Here is a 22,198-nt window from a genome sequence, read left to right on the forward strand (position 1 = left end):
TAATTCGTCGCTGTAGCGAGTTCAACACGGAACCGAGGCCAGATTGTTATTGTTTTGAGTTGCTCGTGGGTGAATGAAAGGAGATCAGTGGAGAATTATGGAATTGCTGGAGTTGTTGGAATTTACTGACGATGATGATGAACAGTACAGACTGCCAAGAAAGTATCTCGCAGATGTTCAGAATCCCTTCGAAAGATATTCAAACAACGAGTTCAGACTGCGATTCCGGTTTTCAAATGACACAACTCACTATCTTTTTGGGCTGTTGAAAGATGACGAAGAATTGACCTGCAGAGATCATGCTCTTCCGCCAATACTACAACTAACTTGCGCCTTACGGTTTTTCGCGGATGGTCATTCTCAACAGACTGATGGTCATCATCTAAGTGTTTTTCTTGTGTCCCTATTTCTTTCATTAGTTTGTTGACCTCTTCCCAATGGGACTGCGAGTGGTGCGCGTGTGGTTTGTTGTTTTGGATTCTTGCTTTCCTATATCTTTTGGGGGTAATTGGAAGCAAGTGCTCGCTCAAGTCGGCCTGCCCATTCTCCATTCTTTTTTTCAGTCTCCTTCAAGGTACCTTATTGCGTGGAACAGGAAGAGTAGGTCTGCTATTCTTGGGATATCGACTACCTCCCTTCCTCCTATTCCCTTTTCCTGTATCAGCTTGGTACAGTCTGCTTTAGTTTCTTTATTCTAGACTAGGTTGGCGATATGATAGCGTTTGAAAACCGAGACGGCGAGAAACTCCAAAGTAATGTAAGATACTCTGGAAGTCGCATTGTCCTATAAAAGTAAATAATTTCTAATCTTTGCGCTGGCTGTCGCCTGCTACTCTGTCTTCGTATGGGCGTGTACCTTCCCGACGCCACGAGTGGGGAATTCCTGCCGCTAAACGCATCCGGGTGGCTTGGAGGGTGAGAGGTAAGGATGGTGTGAACGTGAGGTTCACGTTCGCGTTCCGTGTATGAATCTCATAAATTTAGAGGTTCACGTTCACAAACGAACCTTGGTAGGTTCTGCACAGTGAACCTTTTTCATAGATTACAATTTTAACTTCATTATAACATCTTTGGTTGAAGTGGTTGAAGTTTATTGCATTTCAACTGCGGGCCACTCTATGCATGGCGCTGACGGCATGAAAAAAATCAACACTAAGCGACCACCATGCCCCTTGACAATATGAACAATTGCACTTGCTTTCTTAGATAAGTTCCTCGAAATATCCAGTTTTCCGTTTGTGAATAATATTCAGTGACTCTCTGCTGTGAGCTTGACCCGCAATCACATAACATCAAGAGCGAAATACACTACATGTAGTCAGCGAATGATGCTTATTCAACCAATCAGCGAAATTGATAACGTTGTCAATGTAAAAAATCTATAGCCGGCGTACGAGGTCAGTCTTGACTTCATGTGTGTTTTGTATAACAAAAAGCAAATCCGTGCGATTGGGGTGTTGACCACTGCTGTAGAACTTGTTAATGGCGTAATATAGGTAGCAAGTATAAAACCCGTTCACACTCTGCTCAATATCAACGTAGCAATACTCAGACGCCGTATAGGCCTACATTGTCCGGTATGGCCTATAGACCGTTAAGGCGTAAGGTTATATTCCCTTGCAAGTCCTCGTCGAAATTGTTGGCAATGCGACGAAAGATATTGATTTTATGGGATTGTTATATCATCCCTAGCGAGACGGCAGATTTTTCGTGAGCGTCGTTACCCACATCTTCTGGTCTTCTGGAGTTTGCGCCTTGATCAAAAGGTCCTTGGCGGAGTTGATGTCGAAGTTCACTGGTAAAACACGATACGTGCGATGCGTTTCAGTGTGTTGCCAGTCGCGAGAAATATGATCGCTCACCTCGGCAAGGGGTGATGTGTCCTTGTTCCAAGTGTTCCCGGTGGCATTTCGTTCGACAGCCTGAAAATTGACCGGGTCAAGTCAGCGAGCTCTCGCAACCTCCGAAGGAATAATATTTACCATGTAGATTTTCAGCTAGTTTTGGTAGATTACCATGCGGATTTGATGAACAGACGGATGGCTGGTTTTGAAAAAAGAAGCGTCGGGTTCACGCTTTTAGGGCACTGGACAGGGCATAGACCGACTGGAAAGCCTTCTACAACAAAGGTATCACGCGGACTAATGCAGTATGGCGACAAAAGAGTTGCGAACGTACGTCATGCCTAATACACCATTTCATAGCCTAACTACTAGAGCCCGGGCAATATTGGATCTTGGACTAATAACGATAAAACCGATATAGCTAGCATCCTCACCGATAACAGCAGTATATTCAAAATATATGGAATTAGGCGTATGGCACACATTAAAAACTTCACAGTACTTATTTGAACAGCTTTACAGTCATTTCTAAACTTGGATATGTAATAAACTAGAATGTTGCATCTGAACACCCATAAGCTAAAAGAAATCCATCAATATTCCCGGTCTAGCAGCTGCAGCAGATTACAACTATCTGACTCCTGCTACCATGCAGTGACGTCTCAAATTTGCCGATATATTTTACCTCTAATGGCAGATACCGATATTCCTTCAATGTGTGGTATCTATACTTGGTATTATCGGCGTACCGATAATTATAATCGGTCAGGCTCTACGAAATACTATTGTCGGTATTGAAAATATTAGTAGATAATCCTAGAATTTTCACCTACAGATTAGCACACTGATGGCGGACTTTTGAAAGAAACGTCAACAACGATCGTTTAGCACACTACTGCAACACACATAGCCTACTGGACACAATGCTTTTTTCAAAAGTCGGACAATTTTGTAGGGAGCAAGCATAAAAATTGACCAATTTCAGAACCGGAAATAACAAAGACCTTGTCCGGACTAAACGTGGAACGGCGATCTGACATCTGACGGACAAAACACGCATGTGTCATACTCACGTTGGCATTCGATGGCGGGCGGCGGCTTGAACATGTGCCACAGCGGCTTGGGGCACACCTCGCAATTGGTGGGCAGGTGATACATGATGTTGACAAACTCGTGACCCTTGGACTTGAGCTCGGCCGCCGTGGCGTCGGTGTCCGTCACCAGATTCGAGACTTTGGTCAGGTCGCGCCGGCTCTCACCCTCGCTTGCGTACAGCACCTGTTACACGATTGTGCATATGTTAAACAAAGTGAGACTGACAGGCAGACAGACAGAGTCACCTGAAATGTGCTGGGGATGTCTTCGGGCTTGGCGCGAATGGCATCCGCTTGCGTCACGGGCCTGACGTGGAATAACTTGCTGCAAAAAGGTGGGTCATTGGAGCAGGCTTGTAACCAAGTTGCAAGGTTCCCCATCATGAGTCAATCGAACTTTTATGATTTTGACTCGAGTCAAGTCCGAGTTCAAGTTTGGGTGCGGCGGGTAGACTCCGAGTCATAGCGTTGAGACACGGGTCCTAGTTCAAGGCATCATGTTCACTGTTCAGTTTCCAGTTCAGGTCATGTTCAGGTCAATCCACATTTTTAAAACTCTGTTTGGGTATGCGTATTAGGGCTCTTCAAAAATGACTTTTTTTCTCAAATCGTACTGGCTACTTGATAAAATTGTTAGGTTACCTAATTTAAGCCTACACACAAAATTTGGTTCAATTCCAGTCAGTAACCGCTTTGCTACAGGAGATGAAAGTTTCTATTTATTATATAAAAATCAATAATAAAACATTTGAAAATTTTCTGTTCACCCCATGAGAGTGTTAGGCTGTCTATAGAAACTATGCTCACCAAATTTGGTTCAATTCCAACCAGTGGAAGCGGAGTTATTGCCGTCGAAAAATTTGGATTTGAATAAAACAGTATTTACGGTGAGCAGAACTATAATAAATGAACAAAGAATCGGTCACCGTAAATACTATTTTATTCAAATCCAAATTTTTCGACGGCAATAACTCCGCTTCCACTGGTTGGAATTGAACCAAATTTGGTGAGCATAGTTTCTATAGACAGCCTAACACTTTCATGGGGTGAACAGAAAATTTTCAAATGTTTTATTATTGATTTTTATATAATAAATAGAAACTTTCATCTCCTGTAGCAAAGCGGTTACTGACTGGAATTGAACCAAATTTTGTGTGTAGGCTTAAATTAGGTATAACCTAACAATTTTATCAAGTAGCCAGTACGATTTGAGAAAAAAAGTCATTTTTGAAGAGCCCTAATGCGTATTGCGTAATAATGAATTATCGAATGCCTCACATTCATAATATACTAATTTCCTCGTTCCTAACAGTTTCTGGCCCTATTTTTTCAAGTACCAGTACATAAAGATGAGATATGAATATGTGGTAACTTTACTATTCTTCGAATTTACAATAAAATGCCTGTCTTGGCCCTCCGAGTCTAGATTGGTATGATTCGATCGAGTCAACTACTAGACTATGACTTGATCGAGTGCAAAATGACTCGAGTACGAATCGAGTCAACTCAACACACAAATTGACCCAAGTCGAGTCAAGACGAGTCACCAAATATCGCAACTTGAGTCATTGCAACCATGCATAGGAGGTCCAGAATTGTCATTGAAGGTGCTTGAGTGGGCACAAGTATAAGTTACATCATAGATTTCTACTGAAATGCGAGTGGAAGTGGCGATTTTAAGCAGAAACCACTTGAAATAGAATGTGAAAGGTGTGAAAATAACTGGAGTCAAACCAAATACTGCCTTCTATAGGCTGAATTCCAAATGTCAACAGTAAGTAGTTACGCGTCACTTCAAAAAGTATCAAAACGAATGTGAGAGCAGTTTAAAACCGTAAATAATCGAGTAACGCGCATACGGTGTGCAAACACCGAGTGCTCGAAAAAAAGGATGAGTACTTCTTTGCTATGGACGACCTCGAATAAGGACTGTGCAATAGTACAACGCCGGTGTATCTATCTACGATCTATGAACATGGAATGGAATGGAATTCACTTCCCATCAGGTGTGAGCACTACTTTTTGGAACGGCAAGTAGCACATTGATCGATGCATCAGCAATTGCCCAATTTCAAATATGCCATGCCTCGGATACTTAATAAATGGACTTAGGGAGCCGATTCAGCATCAAACGATTAAAAAATGGAAGTTTCTTCAAACTTTAACGATTGCAGTCACTAAGTGAGATATATGAAAACTGAGATTTTCATCTTCAAACAGGATTTCTTATAAGCACATTGTAACCATACTTGTAATCGGAACATATATCATGCATTGTCTATAAATCAGAAATTTTTATCCAATAGACTGCTAAGAATAAAATTGACTCTAGACTTTGATGATGTATATGACGTGTCGACAATACTTACTCTACATCCAAAACCATGCTCGGATTAGACGCGTTTTTGTCCTGTTCCAAATCGTAGAAAATAATCTTCTTTTTACTGACGGTGACAAATTGCCGTTTCCAATATCCGTCACGCTTGATATTCGACTTGTTCGGAATCGATAACCAGCCTTGAAGACGATTTTCTGCAATAACAATATGTGAACATTGAAGCTCTACATAACATTCCATCTGTTATTGGGTTACCAATCATCATGGATGATCGAACCTGGCAGATTCACGTTTCTATGTTAGCCATAAACTGTTACATTATGAACAATATTGTTCTTCTCAATGCTCTACTAGTTGCTGACAATTACCCTTGCCCGTATAAATATGAATGTATTGCCAATTTCGCAGCTGAAACTGGGATCCTGTACAATTTGCATGAATTTTAAACCTATGTTTAGCCACACGGCGACATTCTGTTAGCACAGTGAATATTGTTGCCACGAGATGCTGACAGAGTCAATGGCATTTCATGATGTAGGGAAGCACATACCTAAGATGTAAAATTCATGAAAACAAAAAGCTATTCGCATTGGGATAAATTGTAATATAATGTTTGTTTACGCCACCAAAGTAACAGAGTATTCTCACTACAGACAAATGAGTTCATCCTGGCAAGTTTTTGGAAAATAATCTCCCAGAGCATGAAATATGTAGTAGTCCCTGCCAGACATGGGGTAATCGCGATTAGTAATCGTAATCGATTACGACGATTACAGCATTTTCAAGTAATCGTAATCGCAATCGATTACATTCGAAAAAATTCCGAAGTAATCGTAATCGTAATCGACTACTTCCCATATCTAATCGATTTCTCTGTGAAAGAACGATTACTTTTTATTTCTGCAAGAACTATGACATAAACTGAACATTCTTGAACAAGGAAGAGATATTTTACCAGGCTCGTGACAGCACAAACGTCTGATTTTCGAACGTCACAGCTCATTATTACGTCAGAAGCAGCCTATTAGCTTTGCGCGCCATTGCGTAAGAAGTATCCACACTAAATAGATATTCGATGTGCGTTCGTCGAACATAAGTGTCATTGTAAGAACACCCGCCGTGCTGTATATCAGGTTATCAACACGTTCCACACGCCACTACCTCGCAGCAGTATAATTTATCTCCGCTCTGCCTAGTTTAAAATAGTAACTTATGGTTGATGCTCGGTTATGCTTATGCTTAGTTAAACGCAATTTGACCGTAGCTGCTTGGCGAGCAGTAGGCCTATCTAGTACGTACGTACACCGGACAAACATTAGAAATTTTGTACTCGTCAAATAAAACATTGCGATTTCCCCAACGAAGCAGTAAAAATCAACAGCTGGTGATATATATATATCTATCAAAACCGAGCCGTTTTTGCCGTTTCTCGTAACGGCAGCATGCAGTACAATATCTGTATTTAGTTGAAGGCAAAATTTTATGTTCGCTTCGTCTTATTCTCATATGGCTCTACTTGAAACGGGCGCCAATCGTTATTTCACAATTCTTTACTCAACATTGGGACCTGCCGCCATGGCCATGGGCTTATATATCATGTTAGCATGGATTGTAGCTGGAATCAGAACCAAAACAGCAATTCGCCCCCATAGGGTGGTAATCGCAAGTTGAAGACTGAATTTCGTCAATAATTGCATTATATTACTATTGATTTTTAATCCTCTCTCAACCCCCGATGGTCAGATTTACCTGTAGAGTTTGTTTGTTTGAGATAATCTTAGTGTTTGTCGACTACAACGGTCAGTTACACAAGGCCGATTTTCTGCATTTTTGATTCCGTATCTGCCGACTTGTAGCACGGCCCACTTCTAGGCTTATTGTAAGACACCGCTTACGCGGGTGAGGCGGCGAGGAGGAGCCTAGATAAACCTCCAACACTTAGAAAGGAATTCTGAAGTCGACCTCGGTCGGACTCGAACCCGCAACCCAATGGCGTTGCTGCCGTGGATTATATCACTGCGCTATCTCGCCACACAATCACATGTAGAGCTGGGGGAACGTAATTAATAATTATAACCTCTGGTATGTTTGTTTGTTTTTGGGGTATTCGTGGTGTTTGTCGACTACTATGGTCATTTACACCAGGCCGATATTCTTCTTATTTTCCGTGACTGCCTACTTATAGCACGGCCCACCTCCACGCTTTTGTAAGACACCGCTGACGCGGATGATATGGCGAAGAGGAGCTTTGGTAAACCTCCAACACTTAGGATGTTATAATTACTTTAGTGTATGTTGTTAATTCGTGACCTCTGTTGTTATATAATCAAACGTAGTGACTCAAGCGTTGCAGACTAGAAGAAAAACTTTCGTGAGACGCACAAACAAATTGTCATGTCTTTATATCTGACTGCATGTCTAGCAACTCAAGTTGTAAATTATCAGGGTCAGTGGCCACATTAACTACAACAGGACTTGAAACATTTTCATCATGGGGAAAAAGCATTCATTTCGTCACTGCGGCCGTTGAACTAAACAATCAAGTCAAACGATCCATTGGTTTGATGGTCAGATAGCGTGTTGTAAAGCGTGTTGCAACACCACCTGCACTTAATTAAGTCTGATGATGAGTAGACTTAAATTTGAGGGACAATCCAAACACATTTGAGTGTGAGCATACTTTTTGACGTGAGTTGAGTAACGAAATCGTTGCTGAGTAGAGAATCGCTACTCGACAGCAAAGGAATTGGTCTCCACCCTTAATTATAAACTCCACATTTCAAGCCAAGCAAGTGTAATTTTTGAATATCAATTTTTTTGTTTGTTCTAAATTTATTTTATAATATTTTTTTTGATTTTCCAACGTCAATGGGAGCCGCAAGTGGGCTAGCTCGGAGCCGCGGTAGGGAATCACTGATCTAGAGAGGATTTTCAAGTTAATTAGATCTCTCGAAAATAGTCTGTAACTTATGTTAGTTTACGAAATACTTTTTGAGTCCCCTTCGAGCTCGCTCCCCATCCTATTGGGAAATTCGGGGTGCCCAATTATGGCCCTGGCAAGAATGCAAATCATTGGGCGCGATAAATTGACGTGGGCAATGGGTACATTATGACGTAACAAGCAAATGACGCATCTCTTTTAAAGGGAGTTTGTTATCTCATTACGCTTCTTCAGCGCAATCCAGTTATTGTCTTCCAACATAGCTTCTAAGATGCAAAATGAATGTAATCGTGAGTAATCGTGATTACTTTTCCAATGTAATCGTAATCGTAATCGACTACTTCCTGATTTTGCTGTAATCGTAATCTTAATCGTAATCGCGTCATTCAGAAGTAATCGTAATCGCAATCGATTACAATCATGAAGTAATCACCCCATGTCTGGTCCCTGCACCAAGGTACATCACATATGTGGATACAGCATAAAACTATTTACTCTGCCAAAAATCGATCTTACAAAGAACGCTGTCTCCGCTCCCCGTAAGACCTAACGTACCGACGTTGGTTGGGTTAAGTTGCGCTTCTTGCAGTTGATTGCCTAGCATTTCAATGTCGCTATCCTTACTGTCCAACGCCATTTGAAGCTCATTGCATCGCGCACTTTCATCAGCCAGAGCCTGTCAAAAGCAAATGACATTGTAATTGATATCGCATTGGATTTGATGGGGTTGCGGAACAATATTTCATATCATACGGTATTGACATTTTCATTATTCATATAACGTTACGGTAACACCATGAAAGTTACATAACGTGGCTTCAGATCATTTTAGTTACAACTGCAAACTGCAGTGCATACTAATAACTTGAATTGGTAATTAGATATCGTGAGAAAATTCAGAAAAGTGCATAACTGCATATATTGAGTTTCAAATGCATATTGTCATGGGAATCTACATCAAACACCAAGGTTCCACGACTAATACTATTAGTAAAGCTATGGCTGAATCGACGCCATCACAATCTGCACACCGATTTCGTACAGTGTAGGATACATGGCAATACTTCCAGCCAATTGAAAACGCTATTGGCGAACTGACAAACTCAATTTGCCCTTCAGCGGCAGCTAAATATTCAAGCGAAGAATTCCAACACACGCGTTTGGAAAGCTTAAATTATTGTGTTCCAGTCACAGAAATAAACTATCGTGCAGCGAAGGAAAGTACATCTATCATATCCCGGTTCGCGTTGAGTAGGGATAACATATTTTTGGAATCCGAAAAGAGGACCCTTTTTTAAAACTTTCAGACTTGCAATCCTGGAGTGAAATCCGGAAAAAAGGGTACCTATAGGGGCAATTGTACCGCCCATGCGGGGCAATTATAGCAGTGTTATTTATAACTGAAAACAAACGAAATGAACAACGAAAGCGGGAGTACAAATTGTATTATTGCATTAAACTAAAGAAATAGAAGTTTGAACGCGTCCAGGCTACGCCCCATCGCATTGTTGGCATCTGAATATAGTATCTCCCTTCGTACCTTTTTCATGACTCAAAGTGTAGGGGAGACCGGTGACAAATGTAACTAGGGGCAAATGTAACACCGCTAGTAGGATGGAGAAATCAGCTTTATATTTTAAGTGCGCATGCAGTAGTTATCTCTCCTATTTTACCTGGAGTTACGTTGAGCTACGATGCGAAACCCCGGAATAATTTGCAAAAAACGAAATTTTTGACCCTTGAGTAAAGTTTTTCTGGTCTGGAATAATTTGTCTAGACCAGTGGTTCTTAACCTTTTTTCCTCCAGCGCCCCCTTTCAAAAATTATCGTGCTCCAGCGCCCCCCCCCAAACTTCATAATGTAAGGAATGTAATAAAGACAATGAGTAAGAGGGAGGGCCGTAACAGCACTTCGTCAACCCCCTAAAAACGATTGCCTTGCGCACCCATAGCGTGATAAACCGAACTTCTGAGGGCTTCGCCCCCACGAACCCCCTATCGTGATTTCGATGGTCAGCAAAGTTTGTGTGGCCTGGTCACCCTAGGTACCAAAATTTTCTATAATGCATGAATGAATAGGTGGCAATTACATATATACGTCGCGATAAACTGAGTGAGCTGTTGTATGGGAAGATAAAGGGCACGTAATTAATAATTAAACATATTCGGGAGTGCCCGCAGGCACAATTATTCGTCACCAGGGCCGTAACAGCACTTCGCCAGCCCCCCCCCCCCCCAAACAAAAAACGTTGGTCCTGGGCGCCCATCGGGTGATAAACCGAGCTTCCGGGGGACTTCACTCCCAGACCCCCATTAGGCTGTCCTCTATTTGCTGAAAGCCTGTTAGGTATCTACATTGGGTGTCCATTTACTGAGGCAGCTATTGTCGCCTAGTCGCGCGAAGCGCGAAAAATTTCACTAATTAATGATTGAATTGGTCAATATCATCGGAAATTGGATGTAAATTGAGATTAATTTTTATCCTCTCTCTGCTCACGTAAACACATTTACCGGTAGAGCTGAGGGAGGTGCAATGTTCCCTCTAAGCTGCGCACGTGCGCAGTGCTGACACGGTCTCTGCGCACAGAAAATCTACGTTGCGCACAACAAATCCGAAGTTATTACCTTTTTTTAGTCGATACGCACTGTTGTCCAGGGGTCAGCGCAGTGAGTTGTTGAGTGTGCGCAGACTCATCAAAACTTGAAGCGAACATTGTGAGGTTTCTTGGAAACTGTAGGGCCCGTTTCTAATAATTAAACATATTCGGGCGGGCGAACCCGTTGGTATGACTTCGTTGCATGATGTTATTTCGTGACCCCCTGTCTGCAATATCAAAAAATATAGAATCACTCAATGGGGATATCGCCCAACAGGAATATCCCTGTCGCCCAATCGTACTAAACTAAAAGACGCACACGATTTCAGATTGGTATTACTTCACTGACATATAATTTTTCCCTGCCAGGTGGAATTCGTCTTCTGGGGTTCAGATTGCCAAGACATGAACATTCGGTGTCAGTTTTTTAGGCGCCCATGGACAATTAACCATTTATGTATTTTGAAGGCTATATGTAACGAAGTTTTCGGTGATAATTTGCTCTGAATACTCATTAAGGATATGTCCTATCACCACATCATCTACTGCGAACCCTTTTTCTCCAGCGCCCCCCATACCGCCCCCCTGAGCCCAGCGCCCCCCATATCGCCCCCTGAGCGTTTCCGCCCCCCTTCAACATCGCCAGCGCCCCCTGGGGGGCGCTGGGGGCAAGGTTAAGAACCACTGGTCTAGACGAATAGTACCTCAAGTAGTTACAACGTAATATATGTAGCTGGAGCAATGTTACTATAGTCAACCGTGATGATGGAAAGAATAGGACTTGCATCGCCGGGAAGGCACCATACTGAGACACTAATCATATCAAATCATGCCAGATTTCGTTAAAATATTGTTTTTTATATATACAAAGTTGCCTGTTTCTATGCCAAAACGTTTTTTCAGGCCAAAATACTTTGTTGGGACAGCCAGTTACAACCGGAAATGTAGATAACTGGGACAATTTTGACATAATTTGGGAAAACACCTAATTTGCATACGATAGGTCAAAATTTGGTCAAAATTCAGTTTTTATAGGTCAAAAAAAGTCAAAATTTTGATTTTTTAGGTCAAAATTCTCTTTTTTTAGGTAAAAAACCGCCCTAGTTATAAATAACACTGTTACAATTGCCCCGCAAGGGTGGTACAATTGCCCCTGGGGCGATTGTAACATTTGAGCAGCGATTTTTGTGACCCAAAATTTCCATGATTGATTGTTGATTGACTTCCAATTTAGTTTTTATATCAACTATGGAGTTGTTGGCTTCTTTATATAAAACTTTGGAAGTGAAATTTCCACGAGAAAAACATGTAATGTTGGAAAATACAAAAAGTGTTACAATTGTCCCCGGTCTCCCCTACAAGAAACACATTCATTCCATCATCTCCCTACATATATTGAGCCTCTTCTAGCAAGGTGCTGTTGTTCAGCTGGTATAATGGGTTGGGCATTCGGTCGTCCGCGAAGGTGCGAAACCGACCTTGGTTGAATGGGACCATGATTGTGTAGCAAAACCAGGACACAACAGTGTCCGGCGTCAAAGCTAATGACATTCTTCTGTTCTGTACAAATTAAAATAAATTGTTCACAGTAAATGACAAAATGTAAGTGGGCCATGCTCAAAGTGAGAGGATGAGGATTATCAGTTATGGACAAGTTCTGATGTGATCATTGAAGGTCGACACATCAAAAGTCGATCAACATGAGGAAGGGTGGTAGAATCACTGAAATAACCGTACCCTAAGATTCACATCACTATTTCTGTATGGCCATTCCGACATATGTTCATGTTAGAATTGGTATGGCAAGGTAGTATCTGTTCTTGTATTGAACTTCTGGCTGTTACAAGATTCATCTGCAGTAGATAAATGATTATACCAACATATGAACAAAGATATTCAGCATTGAAAATATATTCTAACGGGGCAAAAGTAACAGAGTGTTACAATTGCCCCTGACACGCTCGACCATGATTAGTGTCTCAGTATGGTACCTTCCCGGCGATGCAAGTCCTAGTTTTCCCATCAATACGGTAGGCTATGGTGACATTGTTCCAGCTACATATATTACGTTGTAACCACTTGAGGTACTATTCTTCTGAACAAATTATTTCAGACCAGACAATAGTTACTCAGAGGCCAAAATTTCGTTTTTTTACTAATTCCTGGGTTACGCGTCGTAGCTCAACGTAACTTCGGTTAGGAGACATAACTACCGCATGCGCACTCAAAATATCAAGGCGATTGCTCCACCATACTAGCGGTGAGGTCGATTGTTATAGTTACCTAGGCTTACCATATTTCGGAAATGAAAAAAGAGGACACTTTTTCAGAAATTTCAGACAAGCAAAACTGGAGAAGAATTCTCAAAAACAGGTAAATTTCACCCGCTTCATGATCGGTTGACTAAAAAAAAAGGTCTTCTTTTCGCTCAGAGCTGAAATCACCACTTTTCCCTCCGAAATACCCGCCGGAGCTTCACTTCTGCGCTAATTTGCGGCATATCACTCGCAATTTCCTCTAAATCTGACCTAAATTTTCAAAAAAGAGGACAAAATCTCAAAAAAGAGGACGTATGGTAAGCCTATAGTTACCCCTAGTTACATTTGTCCCCGGTCTCCCCTAACCCTCACATTGAGGTCTACAAAAACGTCCGATCACTCAATTACACCATTGCCAAGGCATACTATACTCAAGATATCATATACAATCTAACATATGTGCCTCTTCCAAAAAGCCAATTATATTCAACACTCTAAAGGATGTTTGGTAGAAAGGGAGCACAGGTTTAACCGGACACTTAAAGCTAGCGAATAATTAGTTAAGCGTTCCCGATAACCAGCCAAATTAGAACGGGAGTTTTATCGCGCATCTCTCCAAGAACATAAAGCTCATTGATTTTCGTTATAAATCTCGCCAAGGTATTATTTTAAGACTTCCGTCGTAATTCGCAATCGCCAGGTTTCAAATTTTTAAAAAACCATATGTCTTCCCATTGCCACGAGACTCGCGATTCAAATCCTCACAGTTTTTACCGCTTGTAACTCCGTGATGTTTTGTTGATATTTATATGAATCGGTGCCGTATTTGTCCTTCTCCTGCTGCAGTTCGGCCTGCAACCGGCGGCATTCCTTTTCTTTCTTCTTGAGAGTGTCTGCCGATACCTGTCCCAGAAATTACGCATCAGGCCACGGATATCAACAGGTAAAATCGAATCACGCCCATGTACCTTGTTCTTACTCTTGTTTGGCATCATGTCCTTCCTGTTCATTACCTCGGCCAGTTTGTTGACAGCCTGCATTTTCTTTTGCTTTTCGAGATTTAACTCTTTCCTCATGGACGCGATAGACTTCTTCAACTCGTCCAATTCGTCGAACGCTTTCCCCCTCTCTGTGACAAGGCACAAACGGCATCGTCAATGCGACTGTATGACATGTCTACTTTCGTCAGGTATTTGGTTGCGTTTTATTTCAGTCTAAATTTAGCCAGATGATTTAATAATTAGTTCCACCTCTGACTGTCAAGTCACACACTTAACGCGAGTTACTAAAGTATATATAGGCCCAGGGTTGTAACCAAGTCACAAGGCTCCGAGTCACTAGTCAATCTCACTTTTATATTTTTGACTCGAGTCAAGTCGAGTCATTTTCAATTCCCACCGAGTCAAGTCCGAGTCCAAGTCAGCGAATAGAGGATCGAGTCCGAGTCATAGTATTATGACTCGAGTCCGAGTCCAAGTCATTGTGTTGACTGCTCAGTTTCCAGTTAAAGTATTCCTAAACCCACTTTCTTAACTCTGTTTGGTGATATTGAATGGTTCGCATTTATAATATATCAATTTTCCTCACTTTTAGCAGTTTCTGGTCGCATTTTCAAGCACCAGTACCAACAAACGAAATCCCAATAATGTGTTGACTTCGAAATTACAATGAAATGTCGGTCTTGGCCGTCTGAATCTCGAGTCATGCGCAATGACTCGAGTCCAAGTCGAGTCAATCCACAGATTGACTCGAGTCGAGTCGAGTCATTTCCGTATTTTGAGAAAATGACTCGAGTCGAGTCGAGTCATCCGAAAATCGTGACTCGAGTCTGACTCGAGTCGAGTCATGACTCGAGTCATTACAACCCTGTATAGGCCTACTACAACTTGATAGTCGGCTGTGTTATATGAAAATTCACATTGTTACTCACTCAACGGCGATACTTGTGATTCGCAAGTACGCCTTATTACCGAAAACCGTCGACAGATGATAGAATAGTCCAGCTAGAAATTACTTCGAGTAGGGTCTTGCCTGGGACTCTGGTAGAAAGTGCTAGTGCAATATAGGCCATTGCACTAAAAATCCGTGACCCGACACACGTAGCCTATTTACTGCGAGCGACAAAGATCACATCAACACCGACCATAACGAGATAGGGCCAGCAACAAAGCTTCTACTTTCTAAATAACAAATTCAATTGCATATTGAAGTTTTGTAACTCCAAGATTTTCTTCTACTTTTTCAGCGTGCTCTAGCGGATTTATCTATTGTTACTACTCAAGTTTTCACGTTTTCAGGACGCTTCCACTTCAACAGCTTCGTAAATCAAACTACTTACTTTAGACTTTTTCAGTATTTGGATATATTTGCATCATTACCATGAGCGATATTACCACATGGCGTACGAAGGTAAATTATTATAATGTACGATACTATTGCAATCATACCACATTTAACACGAACGCTAGGATGCATCGTGAAATTTCGAAACCTGCCACTAGCGATTTCTGGATACTACCTTCTTCCTACTTTTACTTGAGGTACTTTTGGACTGTACTTACGATAGATACTTCAACTTAGGATTGAGTACGGCATTCTTTTGCTTGTACTTATTGACAATGGTCACATCACATTGACCACATCATGCGTAACTACAATTGTAATTCCCGCTACATGCTACAGTCACCTGCCTTCGTTGGCCCTGCTGAATTTCTTTTGCGTCTCCTCCAGCTCCCTAACGTTCTTGTCAAGAATATCTTTGGTAGCTTGCAAATCTTCCTCCATCTCGAAAACGAACAGCGACTTTCTCACTACAAAGAACCGACGTTCGCCGAATCGCTGATATCGCGCTACAACTACCATATGTGTAATCCAAGTTTTGTTAGTTTCCGGCAGTGGTTCTCAAACCTGGTTACACATTTCAGATACGTGTCACCGGAATATAAAGCAGATAGCTGAGGGAAATATACTTGGGGACGGAATGATTGATTAGAGGTGCAAATCGGATGGTGTTTTATGCGATCGTGGGAGAAATACATTGCAGTACCCCGGCGATTTTTCATTAATGCAATGTATATCTAGATCTGCACATAAACTGCTGTCGACTTCAAATGTTGATAGAAACGTTCACTTATCAGTATGGATATAAAGGCAAGCTACCACATTTACCATCAAGTTTTGAATAGTTGGCCTACTCGTTGACCACAGCAACGTATCACGAAACACCTTTTCACTACAATGTAGCGATAGTAGCGTATCGCAAATCACTTCATACAACGAAACGGTCGAAGTATGTTTGTTGTAGGCCTACAGTTGATTGAATTCTTCCGACTGTATAGCGTACAATTTTACAATGTACAAGGTCCAACTTACGAACAGTTGTATATTAACCATAACCTTCCTATTAAACTTTTCTAGATACGATAGTCGAATTAGTCACTATTAACGCTGCAGCTGACAGACACTGAGCTGGTGCAGTGGTATAATACCTTGGCCGTTAAATATTAGCTCAAAGTATGCGTACTACACACAATATCACGTAGGCCTATTCTCCGTATTACGCACGCCTGGGTTAGCCTTAAATAGTAGGCCTAGGTCTAGTTATAACACCATGTAACAAAATTTTGCAAAAGTTTTAGTTGGCTAAAAATTTTTATGTGTTGTGTTTTAGCATAGTGTCCTATATGGTGTCGACACAAGCAAATCTCACGCCTCAGTGAAATTGTATCGTGTCACAATTTCTATTTGGCTACAGGCAATTTGACGGTCATTTTGGACCGGCTTGCCGAGCATTAAATTAGGTAAAACGGATATCAATCGAAAGCTGACTCTGCACTGATTACGAAAATATCAATTTTATTCCGCTCGTGGCCCTGGAACTCCCACAATCAGCCTCGAATTTTTTATTGGTAGGGAGATTGGCATTGGGACGCAACAATGCTGTCTGGCGAAACGAGAGAGTAGCTCAAGAGAAAAAGAGCCAGACAGCATTGTTACGTCCCAATGCCAATCTCCATAACAATGAAAAATTCGAGGCTGATTGTGGGAGTTCCAGGGCCACGAGCGGAATAAAATTTATATTTTCGTAATCAGTGCAGAGTCAGCTTTTGATTGATACCCGTTTCATCAAATTTAATGCTCGGCAAGCCGGTTAAAAATGACCGTGAAATTGCCTGTAGCCAAATGAAGATTGTGACGTGATACATCACTGAGGCGCGAGATTTCCTTGTGTCGACACCATATAGGACACTATGGTTTTACTATTCCAAACTAATTACCAATATACCATAATTTTTTCTGAACTGTCTCAAATCTTGAAGAAATCCAAATATCTATTATTTGTGATTTTACTCATAGTTGCTCCGCATTAATCACAATAATTCTTTATTGGACGTAAGAAAACGCCAATGAAAAGGATTATATGAACAAATATAGCTTGCTTACTTACTCATGCATCAAGTAGCAATGCAAACACTTTAAAAATCGTCAGAAGTGGTTTTGTTTGCGTGACTCTCGTCTGTGAAACGATAAATCTTCTCTTACTATGGACCACAAAAAACACCATGTCAGAAAATTTTGCAAAATTTTAGTTGAGTAAAAATTTTTATATATTGTGTTTTGCTATTCGAAACCAATCGCTAAAATACAAAAATATCTTCCGAAGTGTCCCTAGTCTTGGAGAAATGTCGATTTTTCTGATTTCTCGTTTTACTCAAAATTGCCCTGTAACAATAAGCATAATTACGAGGTCCATTTAAAGTCATGAAATTCATATTTTTTCTATGCATCAGTAAGTCGTGAAATCAATTTAAACACAGTATCCGGGTCCTTATGAGGTGTATTAAGAAAGTTATGAAGTCTTATAAAGTCATATATTCCTGGTTAGATCATAAATCAGCTTTTTATGTTATAGGCTATAGTCATATTTTTGATTTATAAAGTCGGATCGTAAATCTGCCATATTGTGTAGCTTCATTTCCAGAAATTAAAGGCATCACTACACTTGCTTTCAATCAATCAATCAGGTTTATTAATATTTTCATCGTTTCAAAACATCACAAGACTGCGATACAATGAAAAGATAGGAAGGTGTCGAAACAACTTGGAGTAGCCATTAAGATCAGACACCCACCTTAGCCTAAGTGATTTAAAGAAGAGGCATGCACACTGAATGAAAAGTAATGCAGAGAATATAAGACGCAAGCGACAAAATGGGGTGGCATGTGGCGGAGGGCGAGGTTGATGTTAGGTCGTGGTCCGGTAATCCTGAAGACTGGCTGTACTTCAACATGTATGTTATCCAGACAAAAGAAAGAACTGATATTAATAAGAACTCAAAGTATATGTTACAGGGAATTGAAAGTGAAATATAAATACTATACTTCTCCAAGCGGTAAATGTATTTCATGTCTTTATTCCAGAAAGTTTCAAAGGTGGTATGCTAAAACATCTCTAAAACTACAAAAACTGTCAGAGTACACTTTTCCAGATTGGAACACGCCATGGACTGCTAGATTACGATATGATAAGTAAATGCTAGATCGCGAAACATTTGTTTCAAACGTTATGATGAGCCATATATACTGTGATGAAATATTCATATGGGTGAAAGGCGACAATGCGGTGTGAACGGAACCACGCCAACCCGCTACCTAAATTATGTTCACCGATACTTTCGTGAAATCATACTGGTTACTCCGTATCCACTGAGAGCGAAGCGCGACGAAAATTCTGGGCTTTACTCAACTTTTATGAAAATTAAATGTTGATACTCCTTGAAAACAGCCCCGAAATTCCTCAGGATATCTTCCTGATTGGAGGATTAAACTACTTCTACTTGACAAACTGAAAATAGCGAAAAGTAAGTAAGTAGATCACAAAATATTACGAAGTCGAAGTAGAAGTAGGGAAAATCAGATCTACTTGAGTAAGTACTAGAAGTAGAGGAAAACTACTTGAGTACTTCGAAAAAGTAGAAGTACTTCGTTACTGACCACCTCTGCCTATACATAACACTTACATTTTTTAGTTATTCTGAACCTTGGAATGTCACCCATACAGAAATGACAGCCATCCATCTATAACAGTGGTTCCCAAATGGTGGGGAATTCCCCACTGGTGGGGAATTCAATGGTTTCTGGTGGGGAATAGACGCATTTGTTCAAAATTATATACAGGACAGTCTACACATTCACGGAGACACATGCGCAATTACCATTACCAGTTATCTGCTCTGGAATGTATGTATCGCAAGTTATATTGCGTGATGTTCACAAAACCTAATTTTAACTCTGGATGGCCAATGATGGCGTCACAAACGGCTCCAGCACGACGTGAAATAATGTTTTCGCGAAATTTTGAGCCTTACTGGTATCGGTTCACAATACGTTTTATGTTGCAGTTATAGGCGATTATCTTGCATACTGGTATGGTTGTGTGTCTTGTGTAGTCAGACCAGCAGATAGTGGCTCTGTGATGACAAATGTGCTGGGTAGTGGGGAACAGGACCGTAACGGCCGCACCCAAACCCCCAATTGGGGGGGCCAGCTCGAAGAGGCTCAAAATTATTACGTGAATTAACATAAATTAAGGTATTTTTCTTGAAATTTATGCCACCTGCTCAAAATTTTTTCGCGCTGGTGGCGCGATTCAATATTACCGAATATTATTGGGTACCCTTCCCCCACGAAAATACGTAGAATTTATAGAAATGGAGACTTCGGCGTCGGCCATTACTGCGCCACGACGCACCAAGGCATATGAAATTATGGGCCATGTAACATGCAATGCCGAGAAGTGTGCCAGAACGATCAGCAGCGAGAAGACCTTGGCCGAGAAGGAATGGCATTGTGGTGACCGAAAACTTCGATATATATACAATATACATGTATGTTCAATTTTCCATAGGCGGCAAAATGGCTCGCGCCGAATGTTTTTGTTCTGGCGATCCGAACCCCACAGGGCAAATGCCATCCCGCAGAGAAAAATTATTTGCCAGTAAAACAATACCAAATTGAAATCGTGTGTGCCTTTTTAGTTTTGGCGATTTTTATATCTTTTGACATAGCAGATATAGGAGGTCACGAAATAGCATAATGTAATGAAGTCAATATACCAACGGGTCCGCCCGAGGATGTTTAATTCTTATTTAGGGGTACTACCTTTTTTCTAACACACCCCACTTAGCTCCACCGGTAAATTACGTGAGCAGAGACGGGATAAAAACTTGATCACAAAGTATATGCAATTCCCGATCATATTGACCGGTTCAAACAAGAATTATAGAAATTTTTCGCGTTTCGCGCGTTTAGTCGAAATATAGTGACGCACCAAACAGTAGACCCAATGCAGCTAATAAGTAGCGGGGGAAAAGCGTACAGGCTCAACGGGGCTGAGGGAGTTCTGGGAGGGTTGGCCCCCCAGAAGTAGGGTTTATCACTCTGTGGGGGCCCAATATCAACGTTTTTTGGTGGGGCTGACGAAGTGCTGTTACGGTCCTGGTAGGGAATGAAGGCGCGGAATAAATCTGAAGTGGGGAATAAAGACAAAAAATGTTGGGAACCACTGATCTATAAGCTTTCGAATTTCTCTTCAGATTCTTTAATAGCCAATGACATTGAATGCCGATCTCCTCTTATTCATCCATCCATATTCCATCGGCATGTTTCGCAGATTGCATGAAATGCCCAGTTTTTATATTTGTCTCCAATCTTCATGCCAGACTGATATGCAGACCACAGTTACAGCAGAAACAGCCAGCAGGCAGATTAAATTTGTGATGTTGACTTGAATGATGAGATTATACTCACCAGATCCACAATCATTACATTAACAGAACAAAACGAAAATGAATTTGAGATTGCTGGCTGTAGCCAATACTGACTAACTCAGGGGTTTTCAGCCCTTTCTTGACCGTGGCCGATTTTCCGGTTTGAAAATGTGCTGTGGCCCACCTCTTATCTTAGAGTCATAATCCCGTTCAATGCGTGTTAATCGACGGCGCCGATATGCCTACGTCTCTACTTACTCCTAATTTACTGATGACATTCAAATCTAGACCTCTTGGGACATTAAATCACCCGAAATTCGACGAAAATTTTCAAGTTGAATAAATTTCCTCCAACAAACGACCAACGAAATAATCTTGGGCCCCTTCGAGCTCCCCCAATTTTCTCCTGCGTATATTATGATCGTCCGCTGCTCCATTCGCGTTGCGAAACACAATGATCAAATCCCCGCATCCACTGTGTGATTGGGATTTTAGTTCCACTATTGTGGGAAATAATATAATCGTTCTGGACCAGCTTCAAATAATTCATAAATGAATGGGGTAGGCTACTACAGAGAAGTGGAGAAACCGTTTTTAATATGCATGCTCTACAACGTACATTGTATGTCTTGTACCAAACCAACTGAAGTTGCGATGTCAGAATATTCAATCCAATGATGCAATCAATTCATGTGACTCTTACATTATGTACAATGGCTTCCAGACCGCACATATTAAACCAACTCCAAAGATTAATGCGCTCCGCTTACGATTTGTTGCGGTCGTGCAGTATACCTTCACCGGAAGTTGCTAATAATTCGCAATTATGGCTATTTTTATCTTACAATAACGACTTGCCGAAGTACAGTAAATATATACATCAATAACACTTCATTCCGAGTTTATTGCACACCCCTTTCAACGGCATACGACATTATGACCCTGCCGGAGTACTTGGTTACTTCAGCATTACCTTCCAGTTATTATATACTCGAAATTATTTTAGTTACTCTTAGCCGTAGGTTGTCACAACCAATGGAAAAAGCCGCCGTTTATCCCTCCCGGTTTCTACTTGTAAATGCTGACTCCATACGTGCCACTACGTCTCATCAGAGTAGAATGAGAAGGTTTATGAATATGTGTTAAGCGTTATACATAACATATATAACTAAACTTACTATAATTCTAAAACTTTCTAAATAGCTTTGTGGCCCACCCTATGAGAACCCCTGGAACTGGACAAAGGTGAGAAGATGATTGTTACTAACAACCAACTATTATGAATTGAATGATGGATGAATATGACGTCACAGGTAACAGGAAATTCAGTAAAGGAACTTGAAAAACATATTGCGGAAA

The 22,198-nt window shown here is 41.0% G+C and overlaps 1 protein-coding gene across 1 annotated transcript; it reads right to left on the reverse strand.

Moving 5' to 3' along the window:
• Nucleotides 1-401: 401 nt before the first annotated feature.
• LOC145446713 (rho-associated protein kinase 1-like) lies at nucleotides 402-9,766 on the reverse strand. The gene is made up of 7 exons (XM_080325065.1): nucleotides 9,758-9,766; nucleotides 8,773-8,893; nucleotides 5,308-5,470; nucleotides 3,185-3,263; nucleotides 2,918-3,122; nucleotides 1,863-1,922; nucleotides 402-1,795 (listed from the first exon to the last, which is right to left on the reverse strand). Exons 1-7 carry the CDS (start codon nucleotides 9,764-9,766, stop codon nucleotides 1,689-1,691), a joined length of 744 nt encoding a protein of 247 aa, XP_080181191.1. The 3' UTR covers nucleotides 402-1,688.
• Between the last annotated feature and the right edge of the window lie 12,432 nt (nucleotides 9,767-22,198).

This window comes from Botryllus schlosseri, chromosome 9 (genome assembly GCF_051294905.1).
Source record: "Botryllus schlosseri isolate E-star chromosome 9, Bs_hap1, whole genome shotgun sequence".
Classification (NCBI taxonomy): Eukaryota; Metazoa; Chordata; class Ascidiacea; order Stolidobranchia; family Styelidae; genus Botryllus; species Botryllus schlosseri.

Coding starts and splice junctions, on each gene's coding strand:
- LOC145446713 (XM_080325065.1), bottom strand. Junction 3,264..5,307: donor AGCATGGTTTTGGATGTAGA/GTAAGTATTGTC, acceptor ACCTTTTTGCAG/CAAGTTATTCCACGTCAGGC. Junction 1,796..1,862: donor ACACATCACCCCTTGCCGAG/GTGAGCGATCAT, acceptor GTGTTTTACCAG/TGAACTTCGACATCAACTCC.